This window comes from Lissotriton vulgaris, chromosome 3_1 (assembly GCF_964263255.1).
Source record: "Lissotriton vulgaris chromosome 3_1, aLisVul1.2, whole genome shotgun sequence".
Classification (NCBI taxonomy): Eukaryota; Metazoa; Chordata; class Amphibia; order Caudata; family Salamandridae; genus Lissotriton; species Lissotriton vulgaris.
In genome coordinates, this window is record NC_141689.1 from 1,070,149,487 (window position 1) to 1,070,168,364 (window position 18,878).

The following is an 18,878-nucleotide window of genomic DNA, read 5'->3' on the forward strand; positions in this document are numbered from 1 at the left end:
AGAGTTCCTTGCTGTTGTGGGTGTTGTTGTCCAGTCGTTCTTTGAATGTTGTCTTCTTGGTAGTTCGGATTAGCTGGTGGTGTTTGCGGGTGGCGTTCTTGAGGGCGGTCATGTGTTCTGCTGTCTGGTCATGGCGCCAGGTTTTCTCGAGGGTGCAGCAGGTTTTCTTGGAGTTTTTGAGGTCTTTGGTAAACCACAAGGCTTTCCTGCTGCTGGATCTGCTGGGTGGGTTCGTCAGTGGTGCGAGTTCGTTGGCGCAGTTGGTGAGCCACTGTGTGAGGTTGCGGGCTGCTTCGTTGGGGTCCGATGTGTTGGCGGGGGGGTTCTGGTTGAGGGCGGTGGTGAGCTGGTCGGCGGTGATCTTGCTCCATCTTCTGCGGGGAACCTGCTGCGGGTGGTGGTGGGTCGTGGCTCTCCTGTAGTTGAAGTGGACAGAGCTGTGGTCTGTCCAGTGTAGTCCGGTTGAGTGGCTGAAGGAGATGTGCTTGCTGGAGGAGAAGATGGGGTCGAGCGTGTGGCCGGCGTAGTGGGTGGGGGTGTTCACCAGTTGCTTGAGTCCGAGGTTGGTGAGGTTTTCCAGCAGGGTGGCGGTGTTGCAGTCCTTGTTGTTCTCCAGGTGGAAGTTGAGGTCCCCTAGGAGGATGTAGTCTGTGGAGGTGTGGGCGTGCGGACTGACGAAGTCTGCGATGGCTTTGCTGAATTGTGTGCGTGGTCCCGGGGGTCTGTAGATGAGGGTGCCTCAGAGGGTTGTCTTGGGGTCGGTGTATCTGGAAGTGGAGGTGCTCGGCGGCGGTGAGGGTATCGTCGGAGTTGGTCGTGATGCGGATGGTGTTTCTGTGGACGATGGCGATGCCTCCTCCGGTTTGGTTGATGCGGTTCCTCCGGGTAATCTTGTAGCCTTCCGGGATGGCTATGGCGATGTCGGGGGCTGAGGAGGCGTTCATCCATGTTTTTGTGAGGAAGGCGACGTCTGGTGACGTTGTGTCGAGGAGGTTCCAGAGTTCGACGTCGTGCCTGTGGACGGAGCGGGTGTTGAGCAGGATGCACTTGAGGTGGTTGTTGCTGGAGCTCGGCTTGGCGGGTGCGGTGCAGGTTCGGAGGCAGGTAAATTTGCAGGCTTGGCAGGTGAAGGGTCCATGGGTGTGTTTCGGGGCGGCTAGGTGGCAGGCGGGATTCCGCCCGGCGTTGAGTGGGTGGAGGCTGGCGGCATCATAAGTTCTTCGGGTGCGTTGGCATCGTTGAGGGCCAGGGGTCCTGGTGCTGGGCGCGGTCCAGGCGTGGATGGGCTTGGACGGGTTTGCCTTTGGCGTGCCTTCGGCGCACAATCGGCACGCCCGCTGCGCGTGACCGCTGCGCGTGACCGCTGCGCATACGCGTGGTCCCTGCCATATATGGTAGCGGCAGGGGGGAAGCCTGAGGGCAGAGTCCCTAGAAGGCAGCGGCAGCACACGAGCACGAAGCCTGAGGGCAGAGGCCCTAGAAGGCAGCGGCAGCACACGGGCAGGAAGCAGTGGCTGTAGCAGCAGCGGTGACCTGGCACACGGGGGCCGTGCGGTAGTTGGAGCGACCTGAAGGGGTCACCATTATAACACGGTTTAGCTTTGATTTTGTTTGATATAGCTGACCTGATATTCTTTTGATACTTGGTCTGGTACAATAAAGGTTTTACACATTTTAGTCATCTACAATAATGGAGATCACAAATGTGGGTCAAGAGAATGAATTTCCTTTTTTTGTATTTCATCAAATGAAGTACGTATGCAAAGGTAGAGGGAGGGGCAGTCAATGTGTATGCATCAGTCTTCTCACAAAACGTAACAGCTCTCAACCTTCATCCACTGCGCTCTGTTCTTTTCCCACTTTCCCAACTTACCTCCTGGAGATTGGGGATGGTCTCTAGAAGAAATACCTTACAGGTTGAGTAGGCTTCAAAGAAAAGTGTGACTACAGGAGTGTCTACACTGGCAGCAAACTGGCCTGATAACATCTCAATGACTTGCAGAAAAACAGAAAATCACAAGTAAAGCTCAAAGCTTAAGTGTTGCATTTATCTACACATTTCCCACCTTGCCTGGTAGTGCATAGGACATACTGAGCAAAAACAGTGCAATGTGTCTGCTGATAACAAACGATTATTCACAGGTAATAGTCTCAATACACATAGCTTTTCTCTGACTCTCATGGGTCATGTAATAGTTTCCATTTCGCTTCTGCATCCTATTGCACTTTTGTAGCATTCTAGACAATACATGGTAATAATTCTACATAATTGCAACTCATTGTTTTGAACTCATAGAAAATGAAAGATCGAATTTGTGTCACTAGATTGCTTTCCACTTAAAATTTATAACAAAGCAATTCCATTTTGCACAGTTTTGTTGTTTTTGAAATAAGAGTGGGTAAATCAGATTTGCACAAGTTCATAGTGTATGAAGATATTGGCCCTCTGGGCAAAATAAAAAAGTGCATGTAAAAATATAAAAGATGATGCATCAAAACATTCCTTATTAGTAATTTTGTGAATCATTTTATGTGGTTAACAAAGAAGTGCTGGTTCGGATATCACCAGAGCAAAAATGTGGTATAATGATTATGCCTATTTTACTGCTCAGGCAGGAAGAAACTGGACTGATTTAATATCACACATCTGAAAAAACACGAATTCACTCAATTTCCTATTTTAAAGATAGCAAAAAGTGTCCTAGTATTGCACATGCTTAGATGGATGCAGATCTTGCTTCCTGCATTCTTTATTTTTCAAGTGGGAAAAAGGATAAAATATGTGTACTCCCTGATTTGCACCAGTCCAAACCTTTACTTAATATGGTGCAGAGTTTGCAATTGTTGGAGCTGTAGGTTGCAACTAGATGTCTGTGCCATTGAAATGAACAATTACCTCTTGAAATTTATGTTCAATTTCCACAGATTTTAATGCTCCTCTTTCCATGGATGTGATTTCACAACATAAGGCCTGTTTTTTTAGTGTTATATAGTGCAAACTAGACCCGAAGATATCGGGTATCAGAGCGCTGTACATGAGCACCAGTTTCATTACACAAGGACATATTCATTTTGTTAGGCACGGGGAAATTAAGTGATTTGCCCAGAATCACAGGATGTTCAGCGTCGTTGCCGAGACTTAAACCCTGTTCCCCAGCTTCGAGATCATCTGCTCTAGCCATAAGGCTACATCCTCTACAGATGGGTATCCCTTCAAAGCATGACGGGATAGCCCCTTCCGTCTTATTACACATACAATATGTTATAAAGAACTTATAATAAATCAGATGATGGAACAGACGTCACGTTTGTGATGGAGTAACATGTCCCCCAAAACTCTAAATCAGACCCTTAGATTTTTGGTACGGAAATTAATAGGGTGTCTCTCAGAGGTGTACTCTTCAGACAAGAGATGTATTCCAGTCATGACATAGCAAACTTGACACAGCAGCTCAGCATGCCAGTTCAATTGGCAGATGTATTAGAAAGTAGGGGAGTTACACTTTATACAGACCAATGTTACAGTTGAATTCTGATTTGGGCAACAAATGAGAGTTCAATGCAGATAACAAAAGGATGAATATGGACTGGTATTCGCTGCACCAAACAGTAATTGCATCTCTTTGCATGAAGAGTGTTCTCAGGTAATGTTACAAAAGAGAACTTAATAAAGGTGTACTCTCCCCACACTCCCCAAGCATCAAACAGAGCCCCACCATCACACCATTGCAAGTACACACCAAGGCTAAACCAAAATTTCTGGTTGACTGTAGAAGCAGTCTTCATTACAGGACAGAACGTTCTGAGAATCAGACCTAGGCATGATTCCATTTCTGGTTCTAAAAGAGAAAATAGAAAAAACATAATTAATCAAAAGAAAGATGAATACAAACTTGAAATGAAGAGTGTGCTGTAAAGCTTGTTTTTTATGATACATATTGTAAAATAACTTGATGTATTGCTTTCTAAATTTTCTACTCAGCAGAACATAAAACTTCAAACCTCCCAGGTATATGGGAACTGGATTTCACCAGCTTTGATACAGAGAAATGAGGACCTTTCTTTTCTGACAAAATGACTGCAACTCTTCCTTAACATGACTCACACAAGTAAGACTTTACTACAATTCTTGCATCTTGGTGTAGACGACACTTTTCTGCATGTACAGCAAAGTTTATACTAACAGTTCTGGTGAAAGCAAGAAGGGAGTCTAGCCAAGGGAGCCTCTGTTGCCTAAGCCAAGCCAAAAAAATGTCCCCCCAATGCATCTTTTCCCAACGCACGTTACGCAATCAACCTTTATCAGTAGGCAGAAAAGAAAGTTTCACATTGTTTTTTCCCTGGATTCACTTGCACCTTTTTATGACGTGATTAAGGAGTTCAGAATTATGGCAGAGTTGCTGCACTTCCTTGTACAAATAAATGCTTAATAGTTAAGTAGCTGTTTGGTGTAGAGCTGTTTTACTTTTTAACTGTTTTTTAGCAAGCGAAATAATGAAACAACACCTGTAAGGAACATCTTATGCTGGTATGTGATGCTGAAATGTGTATCCGCAATGTGAAATGACTACAAACGTCAACAAATCTAAAACAATTTTCATCATTTTAACATAATAACCAAAATAGCAGCAATACATTTTGTCCTTCAAAAGTGGCAGTCAGTGGACCTGTATTTAGGTTAAGATGCAACCATAGACTTCTAAGGCATCTTGCGGGAGTTGCATATTTTGAAGCTTGTTTCTTTCATGAGCACTGTCTACAAAGGAATCATTTTAGAGTTTATGTGTATACCCATTATGACACTGGGTAGAAAAGCATAGTAGTGATGTTTTATTTCCTTCATTTCAGTTGACACAATCCTCACAAATGAAGTGTTAAAATGACAAATGCATTGGCCTCTATTCTCAATGCCGCCATTGTTTGAAATATTTGTAGGAGAGAACTTAAAATTACTGTGTATGGCTTTTTTCTGCTTTCAATTTGTATTGTATATGCAATGCTAGTGATTGACCGATTTTCAATCACCACTATAAAATGTATAAATCCACAATACTGTCATGGGTTTATTCAAAATGTGAAAAACCTTTCACAAGCACTGTATTAAGGGACGTAAATGAACAAATCAACATCTGTTGGAACATGTTTCAAAGCCCACTCTCTGTGTATTTGAGTGTGGTGATGGCATGAGCCATAGTAAGATAACACTATTTGCAGCCAGACCTAAAAGTAATGTAGAATCCAGTAGATTCAACAAACAAAGAGAACAAGGTCAAAGCTAAGTTTCAATCAACCCAGTCATCAGGGTCATCAGAAAAAGTCTGCCTTGCAGGGAACCCATTTGGTTTATCGAAGAAACCTCACCCACCAAACTAGTTGGTGGCATGCTTCATCATACGGTTCCCACCCAGGGGGCGAGTGCCTCCTAGGTGTGCTTTGACGCCTCATTACAGCGGAGCGTTTTTTTTGTTGTGTTTCTTTTTGGTGAGGAGTGAATACCGTGAGAGTGAAAAATTAAGTTTAAAACTACCTCCGGGGTACCAAATTCTTTATTATGTGGTCCCTGGGGTAGGGTTCAAAGCAAGTTATTTGGATGTGAGTGAGAGAGTGTGATCTGGCACGTCTCTTAAAGGGTGTGAAATGGTCTACATGTTTCAGCCAATGCGTTTCCAATTCATTATCTTTCTTCAGGACCTGTGGTTCAGAGTAAAAATAGCCCTGAGCCTACATGAACTAAGTATACATGCTAAGGTGTTCATAGGTGTGTAAGGTACATAACTTACGGTTACGGTTCACTGTCAGATTTGATCATTTCTGCAAGAGAAAAGGAGACACAGCATAATTACAAACAATTAAAAGGTTCCCATGGTAGGGACCTGTCATCCATGCATGTGTCCCGGGCAGTTTCTTATCCTCTACCTATAAGTGTGCCTGTGAGTGTATTGGTTGCATCGTCTGGCATGCAGCACTGAATGCAGGAGGGCTCTACTAGGCCTATGGCCTAGTAAATAGGGGTTATCAGATGGTAATTCAGATTTTTGAGAAAATCCGAATCATACCTCATGTGCCATCGGATTATAAATTAGCCTGTTATTACCATTTATTACCATTTAAAAGTAAAACTTCAAAATGCCCCAGCACGTCAATTAATAAGGCAGGGTGAGTCAAGGAAGGTGCATAAGGATATTATAACAGACTGTCAGAATACAATCCAAGTGTCAGCAAATGTTTTTTAAGTACAACCTACTTAATGCACTAAACTTTTTCAAAACATAGTTCCCGGTGGGAGGCGATGCCTATTGTCACACTCTGTACATGGTAGTAAGGGTTAAAAAAACAGGGAAAAAATGGTTTTAACACAGGTTTTACCTGTCATGTGGCATCTCAAGTGAGTGGTATTCTGCTTTAGTTACTTACTGCAACAAGGTCAGCCGCTTGCATACTTAGCTACTCATTTCTCTCTTTTGGGATCTCAGTGAAGCAGTGTTCCCTGGAGGTTTGAAAGACTACATCATCCTTCCTACGGTAATGAGTGGTGCACATTGACGCGGGGATGAGGCTTTCTGATCAGTTGGGGTGAGCCCCTCTGGTGAATTAACCTTTACCTCTCAAGGACAGTGGAAAATCACAAGCCATCTGAAAGCAATGTTGTCATCCTTTGGGCCATAGAACTCAGGGTAAGTTATGCACCCTAAACACCTATGCACACCTTAGCGTGTATGCATAGTTCACGTAGGTTCAGGGCTATATTTACTCTGAAACACAGATCCTGAAGAAAGTCAATCAATTGCAAAATTCATTGGCTGAAACATGTAGACTATTGAACACCCTTTAAGAGACGTGTGAGATCACAACCTCTCACTCACGTCCAAAGAACTTGCATTTAACACTACCCCTTAGACCACATAATAAATAATTTGGTACCCCGGAGGTAGTTTTAACCTTAATTTTTCACTCTCACGGTATTCACTCCTCACCAAAAAGAAACACAACAAAAAAAAAATATCCGCTGTAATCAGGCGTCGAAGCACACCTAGGAGATACTCGGCCCCTTGGGTGGAACCCTATGATGGAACATGTTACCAACTAGGTTGGTGGGTGAGGGTTCTTCCATAAACCAAATGGGTTCCCTGCAATGGAGACTTTTTTCTGGTGACCCTAATGACTGGTATAATTGAAGCTTAGCTTTGAGTTTGTTCTCTTTGTTAGTTGAATTCAAGGTTAGTGGAGATGAACGAGCGCCTATGTTCCCTCCTTACTCTTTTTCTTTTGTTAAGTGATTCCAGTAGATTGCCACAGATCACAGTGTTCCACAACTAAATAGCATTATTTTAAATTACCGTATAGAGTTGTCATTTGATGGATGGCCCAAAACACAATCTCCTCTGGAACAGAAGGCACTGTAAATAGATTTACAATCCTAGAAGAAATTGAATGTGGTATCCACTTGGTAAGAGCAATTTGACACATTAATGCCATCCTTTCAAGTTCAGCAGCATTCTCCTAAATATGCAGAAAAAGGAAATATTGGTAATTTGAATGATTTATGACAAACAAGAAGAGACAAACAAACCCAAAACAAGAATTAGGTACAACGTATCAGGCATTGAGCAGTTATTGTGACACAGGAGAGTTTTAAACCCATCATTAGGGGCCTGATTATGAGTTCAGTGGCTGGTATACTCAGTCACAAACATGATGGATATCCCGTTCACCTAATTAGTTCCATGGGATATAATGAAGTTGTAATATTGCAGACAGGCTATCCCTCAAGTTTGCGGCACACTAACCCTTCCCGCCAAACTCGGAATCAGGCCCTACGACTCAATCAACAATAAGACAGAACCGGAGCAGATAAGAGAAATATATTCACTCATTGAAATACACCAAGTAGAACCATGAGTTGCCAAAACAGATTGAAAATAAGGCTGTAGACTAAGATTTCTTGAGCACTAGCAGCAAGAAAGTGTATAGGATAAAGATGGGTCATATATAGAATTATAAATATAGTGGTGCACCTGTTAACAATATCAGAAATTCCTGTCTCTATTTCATATCCAAGATAGTTTTATTTTTTATAAATGTATGTCTTTCTGCACTGCAGAGATATCCAAAAGCGACTGATACCATTTAGAGTGTGCACCAAATGTATTTCTAGGGCCTGGCTGGGAGGTTTGAACTATTTTCTTAGCCACTTTCTGTACTTGAAATGGGCATTACAATCAAAAGTAATTAATTGCATTTTGCTATTCTCTAGACTTGGATTAACTTAGGGGCAGATGTATCAAGATTCCAATTTGCGAATTCTAAATAGCGATTTTTTGCGAATCGCTATTTAGAATTCGCAAAATGGAATGTATGTACAAAATCGCTATTTTTTAGCGATTCCTTGATATTCTTTATTTGCGAATTCGCATTTTGCGAATTCGCAAATAAGGAATAATTTCCAATGCATTCCTATTGACCAGGAGGCCCATAGGTATGATTGTGAAGTAGTTCTCAAATTGCGAATTCGCAATTTGCTAATCGCAATTTGAGAATTATTTCAAGGGTGCAGGGGTGTCTCAAAGACACCCTGCTGCACCCCTGAAATGTACATGTGTGTGCATATGGCGCACATACATGCCCTATGGGCATGTGTGTGCATCACATGCCACCTTAACAAATGACAATTTGTGCTTTTTTTAAAGAATTCGCAAATTACCATCAACAACAAGTTGGTGGTAATTTGCGATTTCTTAACCAAAATTTGCAAATTGAAATTGCTACATATATAGCATTTAAGGAATCGTAAAAATTGCGATTCCTTAAATGCTATGGCAAAATAAGGAATCACATTTGTTTGCGATTCCCTAAATTGCGATTTTTTCATGCATTCCAAAACATGCAAAAAGGCCGTTTGCGATTCGCAAAGGCCGAAATTCTGCGAATTTCAGCCTTTGCGAGTCGCAAAAGGCTTGATACATCTGGCCCTTAGTGTTTTATACCTATAAAATAGCTATACTTTAATGTGTGATTTTGTGAAATATTTAACTTCTTTTCAAACACAATACATGACATAGAGAATGCAATATCTGTTTTTATCAGAACAAATAGTAAACAGGCTTTTAAAACACAGAATAATTATTTTTACAAACATTTGTCTTATTTTAGGACTAACACTCTAAAAATGATGGACTGTTTTAGGTAGCAATAACGGGAAACACATGATAAAGCATCATGCCAATAAATCAAAAGTGCTATAATAATAACATACATAAACTGAATCTTAATGACAATGTGGTGTATTACAAAATAGGTCTACAATGGCTTTGTCTCTTTGTATATTTTCCTAAAAAGTTGACCTCTCCAGTGAAGCTCTGAACTCTCAGAGGCCAAAGAGAGTGCCACAGTTGAGCATGTGTGGCACTTCCATGCTGTTCTGTTTTGTACTGCCAGCATATCGGACTGCATGTTGAAGTGGATACATTACTTAACTTCATCTTTCTTTATGTGGATGACTGGGTCCCTGAGACTCCACATGGCTCCTCCCAAAGTGTGCCTGGGTAGGTGTGCTAGCTTTGCACCGCTTCCCATAGACATCTTCTGGGATGCAGCTTGCCTTTGTCAGTGCTTAGTAATTTGACAGAAAAACCTGGACAAAAGTGGTCCCTCATTTGTATGGGGCCAAACCTAACAAGTGGTTTAATGCATCTTGACACACTGAGGGGGTGAAATGGGTGTAAGTACAAATCTTGTTACAAAAGGGCCCGCACATGCCTTGGCAGCATCTGCTGCAAAACAGAAGGGCCAACGGGGTGCAAAAAAAAGGAGCTTGCACCACCTATTTCCTGTGCACTTTGCTGATCAAGTCCATGAGGTGAAAATGACTAGTCAGGTCTAAACTGGGGTGGCATGGTGAGCAAAAGCTTGATGGATTTAACCCAGATCCCTTGACTGGGGGTGAATGTTTTGATTTTTTTCTGCATTACGTCCATCAATAATTGTGTGTCTTGTGAAAATGAATGCGGTTCCATCTCTCTCTCCCTTTCTTTCTCTCTCTTTTCTCTGTTTCTCACACACATACACAACTACACAAACACATACGGACATGAACACACATTTCTGTGTGCACGTCAGGCACTAAAATAGGCAAGTAATTCTACAAAACACAAATCAAAATCTACAAGAGTGCTTTGCTTTTGAATCTATAAGTCTGTTACATACAGATTGAATCTATTTTGTGTTCTCAGCCCTTGCCTACATGTGGAATCTGGAGCTCGCAAATGATACTTGCCTGTCAACAGGCTTGTGAATAGACAGGTGCCCCCCTGATAATACAGCTATTAAAAACACTGTGCCTGTTTCTATGATTTAGTGAAAAGCTGACAGTACTAGATGATGCAGACTATCCTTTTCTGAAAAATAATTTCTTTTTTTCTCCTTTATTTCTACCCTCTTTCCTTGTCTTTCTTTTTTCTTGCTTTGCTGTCTCTCTTTCCATGTCCATTCTCAATGGATTTTATTCCCTCTTTCTTGCTTTCTCTTGTTTTCTTTCTCGTTCTCTATTGTTCTCACTTTCTTCCTATTTGTTTGCACTATTTCTTTCTTTAACACTTGTTGTGCAACCTTTTTCAGTTCTACCTCTTTTATCTTTGAAGCTTAATTTTTATTCTTGCTATTTTCCCTTTTTTCTCATTTCCATCTCTATTTGATCCTTTTCCTCCATTTTCCCATTCTTTGTCTCTTTCTTACTTTTTCTTTTTTTCCTCTTTAAATCGCTTTATTCTTTCTCTTTTTCTTGGCGAATTTCTTTTTTCCAACTAATTCTTTCTTCTCCACCTTTCTTTCTCTCCCCGTTTCTCTCAGTGATTCTTTCCTTTGTTCTTTCACTCTTTCTTTTTCTCCCATTTCTGTTTCTGTTTCTTTTTCCATTTTTATTTTCATTTCTTTCACCTTTACTTGATTTCTCTCCTCTCCTCCTCTCCTTCTTTTCTTTTGTCCTATCTCTGTCTTTCTTAATGTCTTTCTTTCTCTGTATTTTTCTCTTGTTGTTTCCTTCTATCCCTCCTTTTGTTCAATCTGTTTTCTCTGCCTTCACTTTTCCTCCTCTGTTATACTTTTTCTGTCTTTCTCCTTTTGTTGTATTTACCTGTTGTTCTTTTTTCTTTTTTTCCTCCATTCTTCATCCACTAGTGACCTGATCTCCTTCATTCTTTTTTCTTCTACTTTCGTTCTCTCATTTTTTCCTTTCTTTCCTTTCTAATGTTTTCTCGTTGTCTTTTTCTTTCTCTTACCTTCTTTCGCTACTCTTTCTCTGTTGTGCTCTTTATTCTTTCTCCTTCTACCTCTTCCTTTGACATGCCTTCTTTATTCTTACCCTCTTTTCATTCATACCTTCACAGTTTGATTCTCCGTTTTTCATTTCTTCTTAATTTCTTTCTTTCTTCATTTCCTGTATTGTGCTCTTTTCTCTGGTTATGTTGATGTTCACCTTTATTTTGCTGTCTTTCTGAATATCGTTTCTCTTTCCTATTTAATTTGTTTTCTTTGTTTCTTGCCTTTTCCCCCTAATTCTTTCATTCTTTCCTTTTATTTTCTTTCTCTTCTCACTTCCTCTCTTTTTTCTCTCACATCATTGTCTGTCTCTCTTTCTCTCACTCTCTCTATTTCACTCTCTTTTGGTCTTTCAAGGGCAAAGGGACACAGCTGATCCTCAAGGATCCCAAATGTAAACCTTTGCAATGCATCTCCTGTTCTATTAATACTTTATGTACCCTGTATCTGGAATGAGGTACTCTAGGGGAAGTATTTAAGTTATTTAGTATTTATGTACATGTATAACTCCCTATATTAGATAGTAGCTCAAGAAAGGTTGAAGACACCTTTTTAAAGAGTGCTGATGGCAGTGTAGGCTGCATGTGGTGGTGAAGGATGTACATGCTAGCTAGTCGTACCTGATGTAGTTTATGTAGCAAGTGTGTAGAACAGCAAACATTCGGATGTAGGTTTCATGTATGATGTAGGTAGTGAAGGTGTGGTGTGTAAGTGCAGTGTAGGTGCAGGTTAGAGTTTAGCTGGTGATGTCAGATGTCCATAAAAATGTATCAGAGTGGCATGTTTACACTAGTTTGTATTGCAACCTGATGTTCAGTGCACTCATTTTATAGAGGCAGACCATTTGAGGCACACTATTACTTCCTTCCTCAGGACACGCCTCATTATCAATATAATAATCCACCCCTATCAACTCTAAATTACCACTACACCAGAATAAAGGACCTAGAAGGATCACAGAAAATAACATGCAAATACTAGGTAACAAAATGATTAACTGTTGTCTTGTGAGTGCTTTCTGCAGAGATATTCTCTACTAAAACTCTTAAATGGGAATAATAGAATATTGCACCCAAAATAGTATCAGCAATGGCAGTAAACAAGGCAGCACTTTGAATTTTACTCCTCCTTAAAGGCTTCTTAATGGAAATAAATGAGAAACCGGTGTGCAAATGACAAAACTGTTTGGAAAATGCTATATTTTATAGTTAATAACTTTTCTGATTTTATTATCCATGTAATGGTTTTGAATAACCATGCACTTTACAAATAAAACTTACATACTTACACTTACTCAGTTGAAAAGGTCATTGTTAAAAATAATTTGTGTGCACCCAGTGCTACGTTAAGTGTTTGTATTTTAATTGAAATAGAAATACTATGACTGCATTTTACACTATGTGAAACCAAATATACCTTTTTACTGCAAGTACTGCTGGACTAGCACCTAATATATCGTATAGGTCCACCTGACATAATCTGATGATGCAGAAGCCTCTGGTGTCAATGCATAGTTATTCTGCTGTGCCTTCAATGCTCATGCCCATGCACAAGATCAAAATATGGCCATACAAACTGGATTTTCATATGGTGTACCTGCCTGTCTGAGTGCTACGGATTTACCCGCTATCACCCCTTATAATATTTAATCTACCATCCTATGCCACATTCTATTGAAGGTGTGGTACCAGAATATCTTTGTCAGTATATTGTCCGAAATACATTTTTTACCAAACATTGTACATAAAAGTTTTTGCAACATTTAGGGTATGATGGTGATGTCAAATGATATTCTATATATAATATTCTGATATATAGTCCTATTGATTATTACATTCCCACCCACTGTAAAACTAAGTCTGTGCTGTCTTTTGAAGAGCTGCCATATTTCTTGCAGCTCCATGAGATTTCCAATCTAACATCCTGTGGTTTATCCTACAAAACCCCTCCTATTCCCATCGGGTAAAAAATGTGACTTTTTCATGTCACGAAGATCTTGCTGTTTTGTATGCCTCATTGTATCTCCCATGTACTACTTTTGCTGGACTCTCAACTCATATATGTTGCAGCGACAAGTTAATCTTCCTGTGCTAATTATTTCAGATACTCGAAGAGAGCCATCTGTATAACCCTGTTAACCATCCAATCGCACTTCTGCTGGTTTCCATACTGGCTGCAAACCATGACCGAACTATCTGGGATACCAAAGGTCTGACTGAATGATCAGCAGTAATTCTGCTTTGCCGTGCCAGGAAAGATGCAGTGCTTTGCAGCCCCTACCCTGAAGGTCCTGAGGTTTTCCATGACTGAGTGAATGAGCACCATCTGTCAGTGAGACCCTGTTGCTTACCGAGCCTGTCAGGATGCGATCCAGAGTGTCAGCTGTCACAAACATGTTCCTCTTTGTCACCTCCCTTTGAGTGATGGTAGTATACATACAACGTACAATGACTAGTTCCTGCAGGGGTGTTAACTGGGAGAAAAGCACATTTCATACATGTGAACAACACGATGAATCAGGAACTTATTCACAAAGTGCAACATACTACAAAATGTTTCCCCAAAACCTATATCTGAAGACCTCTCTTATCTTTTTTACAAGTAAATATCTGCCCCACATGTACACCTACCATTTTGTTCTACCTGTGGGAAGAACAGGGGTGCCTGGCTGGAAAATTGGGAACTCTTATTACAAAATGATAGAGGTTTAGGAAAAGGTAAGGAGGGGAAAAGGAAGAATTATTGATGTGTTTAGGTAGAGACCAACATCCACCTCCAAAGGTTTAAGCTTGTTGATATTAACAAGCTGTACAAATGTTATTACTTCAGCCATACAGGTCATAAAGGAGTTACAAATGTTTTTTTCGGGCCATATCTGGAGTAAGTGCAGAGTCACACAAGGTAAACCACTGAAATTGCAACACCATTCCATTGCAAATAATGGAGATATAAATGAATGTTAAAATACATGAACTTATTTTGACTTTTAAAACCTATGTATATACACATATAATTGTGTGTGTGTGTATATATATATATTACCTACTGGTGGTCGGTCGCCAGTAGGTAGTTATAGTTAGGACCTATTTTCCATAGGAAATCCACAACATTCTATTTGTGGGCTCCATATCTATGAGTGGGCTCCCTATCTATTGTGTGGGCTCCATATCTATTAGTACTTTTTAATGCAATTCTTCATGGCCTTTCAGCACCGTCCACGTGGGCTGGAGCAGAGATCATTCCGATCTATAAAAAAGGGTCCCCCATTGAAATTATAGGCCGATTAGCCTCATTGATGTTACCCAAAAAATCTTTGCAAGGGTGTTATTAGAAAGACTACAGGATTGGATGGAAGACTGTGATGTTCTAACTCTGTTGCAAGCAGGCTTTAGAGCTAAAACTTCAACTGTAGATCAGCTGTTTAGGCTTCAGTTGATCTATTGGAAGCATGTGGTTCTGGAAGATGGGAGCCTGTATCTTACCTTCGTGGATTTGAAATCAGCGTTTGACATGTTGGACCGTGACCAGCTGTGGAGCATCCTGCTGGACATGGGAGTTCCATCATATCTTTGTTTCCAAATTAAACGCCTCCACGAGGGCACATATGCTAGAGTAAGATAAGACAAGAATGGCCAACTAACAGCCCCCTTCCCTGTCGGTAATGGGTGAGGCAGGGATGCCTGCTTGCGCTGACCCTCTTCCTAAACGGTTTAAATGAAGATCTACTTGCCGCCAAGGATTTGGATTCCCCTAAAATATCATTTCGCAAATTTGCCGCACTAATGTTTGCGGATGACACCCTGCTCCTCTCGAAATCACCGATGGGGATGTAGCGAGTGTTAAAGGAATTTAGCCAGTTTTGCAAAAAGAGGAACCTTGTAGTAAATATCAATAAAACAAAATATATGGTCTTCAATGTCAATTCCACTAACTGCCCACACCCAATGATGGATGACAGGCCGCTCGAGCGGGTCCATATCTTTGATTATTTGGGCCTTTCCCCAAATGATAAAACGGGATGGGGTCCCCAAATCAACAAGGCCAATCTGAAGCTAACCCAGGCAATTGGGGGAATCCTAGAAGTCCAGAAGCGCTGTGTCTTAAAGGTCATAAGCCCATCGCTAGAAATATACAGAGTACAAGCTCGGTCGGCTTCTTTATATGGGGCAGAATTGTGGGGGCACAGTTCATCTAATGCCCTGACCCTCACTGAACTCACTGAAAATATGTTCATTAGACAAATCCTGGCTTTGCTAACAAACACACCCCTAGTACCGCTAAGGATGGATTTGGGTATCCACCCAATGGTGGATTTAATATCGTCCCGACCGTTGCTTTATTGGCGACGGCTGTGGAGTACACCAGAGTTGAGACACTATAGGGAGGAACTAAAAGCGGTAATGTCATCACTGGGGGCTGTAGGTAGTATACCTTGGTTGTCCTTTGTTAGGGATTCTTTTCGAGCTATGGGCATGAAAGGACTTATAGATCACTACCGAAGAATCTTGTCTAGCCATCCCTAAAAAAACTTTAGCTAAAGTAGTGAAAGAGTTTAAATTGACTAGCCTAATACAGGCAGTCAAAACTATGAGTTTAACACATGGGTTCTTGGATTTTAAGTCACATTATCAATTTGAGCAGGTGCTAGATTTAATACAGCCCCCATTAGCAAGGAAGTTGTTTCTGTAATTTAGATATGGGCCGCTCCCGCTCTATGCAATAACTAATAAGTGGGCGGGCTCAACCCATTGTCTCTGTCCTGGATGCCTAGTGGAGGAGGAAACAGTAATTCATGTATTGTTCTTATGCTCGGCATACAAACAAGCCAGGTCTAAATGGGTTATACAATTGTGCAGAAACCTGGGCATTAGGAACCACTGTGAATTATTTAGGATCCTAAAATCTGACACTGGCCCAGTTTATGTTGCTTTAATTTCGAAATTCCTCCTTGCTATGTGGTCTAAACGAAGGTATTTGTTAAAGACTGGCACTTAGTTTTGCTTTTTTATTACCTGTGATTCTCCACTCTGTTATAATTAACCCTGCAGCAAGGCATCAGGAGTTAACTCTACGTGAGAGATAGAGTTCCCTCCTCCCAGCTGGTCCACTGACAATGGACGTTTTAAAAGATATTGGACGAGTTTAATAATGTTCTTGTATGCTTTTATTGTAAATTATATTTTTAATGCAAGTTTTAATCTTACTATTTTCCCACCAATGATTATTTTGCTCCCCCCAAAATATTGTGGCTTGTACATCCCTACACATGTATATACCAGTGTTCCCAATGACATGGCACTTTCTCCTTCTGTTATGGATTATATTTTATTGTGTTGTAAATCTAAATGTGCTTTTATGGCTGTAATAGCCGCAATAACGTTTTTGATGATGATGAATAACGTTGGCAACGTTTGACAAATCTTCGCAAAATTTTCAAACTTGGTGGGGTGCTCCGGTCCGGTCCAATCCTGGAAGTGTTGGGGTGATTCGTGAAGGGGTGGCTGAGAAAAAAGGGGGTACCCAAAACGTGTTTTCTCCATGCAATTTTCCATAGGTACTATTCATCGCGGCTACAGCCCAAACAACAGAACAGAATTACACCAAATTTGGCAACGTTGTAGTCCTCGGTTAAGACTCGTGCCTTTTGCTTATATGGTATAAATTTGTGCAGTAGTTCCTGAGAAAATGACAATTAAAAGTACATATATATATGGCCTCGGTGGATCCACGCATCTTGCACGGACTACAAGCGCACCGTCCTGATCACGCACTGAATGCTGATCGGCTGTCAGGTGGTTGTCAACATTCCAAACCAGGAAGTGTTGGCAGCCATTTTGTGCCTCAGTAGAAGCAAGGATCTAGAAATTAGTGGAACAAGTGTTCAAAATGTATAACATGGGCAGGTAAAAAATATGTTGTCCCTCTAGACATACTAAGGGGGTCCCACAAGGACCCCTAGGACCCCAAAAATTATTATTTTTTTTTTTAAAAAAAGATAAATGTGCGCTGGGTGCATTGATCCTCCGTAAAAAAAAAAACGAAGCGCGGGCTCCTGTGCTTGTTTAAAAGTTAGCTATCTGGGTAGGACAAATCCTGTGGTCTAAAATATTGCATTTGAAGCGGGGGCAGAGAAAAAAGGGGGGTCCCAAAACGTGTTTTCCCCATGCAATTTTCCATAGGAGCCATTGATTGCGGCTATAGTCCAAACAGTTGAACGGAAGTATACCAAATTTGGCAAAGAGGTAGTCCTCAGTTCAGACTCGTGCCTTTTGCTTAAATGGTGTAAATACGTTCAGTAATTTCTGAGTAAATTACAAGTACAAGTACATTTATATCTGTAGCCTCGGTGGATGCGCGTATCTTGCGCGCACACTAAGCACATCATCCCAATCAAGCGCTGAATGACAATTGGCTGTCAAGTGGTTGTCAACATTCTAAACCAGGAAGTGTTGGCAGCCATTTTGTGCCTCGGTGGAAGCGAGGATGTAGAAATTAGTGGCAGAAGTGTTCAAAATGTATAAAGGAGGCAGGTAAAAATATTTTGACCCTCTATACATGCTCAGGGGGTCCCACAAGGACCCCTAGGGGCCCCCATTTTTTTTTTAAACTGAGAAATATGCGTTGGGTGCATGGATCTGCTGTTAAAAAATAAATAAAAAGGAAGCACGGGCTTCAGTGCTCCTTCAAAAATTAGCTACCTGGAATGGTCAAATCCTGGGGTCTAAAATATTACATTTGATGGGGGTTTAGAGGAGCCCTGTAGCCTAGGGACCGCCATTCCTCGGTGCTACAAAATAAATGGGTGAGGGAGCTCTAAGGTCTGTCTAAGTCCCGTAGATTACCACCCTCAAGAGCTTTTTATATTTTGAGAGGGGGTCGCGTCGTCTCCATTCTGGAGCAGTCGAAGGCCTTGGGGAAAACTACCCCCCAGGGGTGTCTCAAGTGATTCGGGTGTCCGTGTTGTAGTGCTGCTGTCACCCGGGTCTTACACGTATATGTGTCATTATGTCTGTGAAGTCCCACAACATGGCCAACATGGAAGGTTCGGGTAATCACTGATCCTACATTCTTCCAAAGTTGCAAACATAAAATATGATGGACGTGACGCATTTCTGCGAATATGAATGTTTGTTGTACATTCAGTGGTGTGTTGTAGCTGTAGTAATACAGGGCTATAAAAGCTTTAGGATGTAGTTTTTAGCACTTTATGGGTAGATGGGTAGCAAATATGTATATATATATATATATATATATATATATATATATATATATATATATATATATATATATATATATGTATATATATATATATATATATGTATATATATATATATATATATATATATATATATATATATATATATATGAGCTCAATCCTGTGTTCACACTTCTTCGAAAAACAGGCACCGGCTCCGTGGGATTCTAATCAAGGGTCTTTATTAACAAGAAAAATGATCAGACGCGTTTCGGCGGACAAGTCCGCCTTGCTCAGTACATCTGATTTCACCAAGTGCATACAAAACATATATAGTGTATACTGAAAACCCATTGGTTCAATGTGAAAC

The 18,878-nt window shown here is 40.9% G+C and overlaps 1 protein-coding gene across 1 annotated transcript in view; it reads right to left on the reverse strand.

Annotated features, from left to right (window-relative positions):
- LOC147727413 (maestro heat-like repeat-containing protein family member 1) overlaps window positions 1-18,878 on the reverse strand; it is a 156,260-nt gene that overhangs the window by 100,441 nt on the left and 36,941 nt on the right. Inside the window, exons 4-7 of the mRNA XM_086963627.1 lie at window positions 13,664-13,786; window positions 7,338-7,500; window positions 3,741-3,839; window positions 1,874-1,995 (exon numbers count right to left, since the gene is read on the reverse strand). Of these exons, the coding sequence (XP_086819753.1) occupies window positions 1,874-1,995; window positions 3,741-3,839; window positions 7,338-7,500; window positions 13,664-13,786 (507 nt within the window). The remainder of the gene's footprint in view (window positions 1-1,873; window positions 1,996-3,740; window positions 3,840-7,337; window positions 7,501-13,663; window positions 13,787-18,878) is intronic.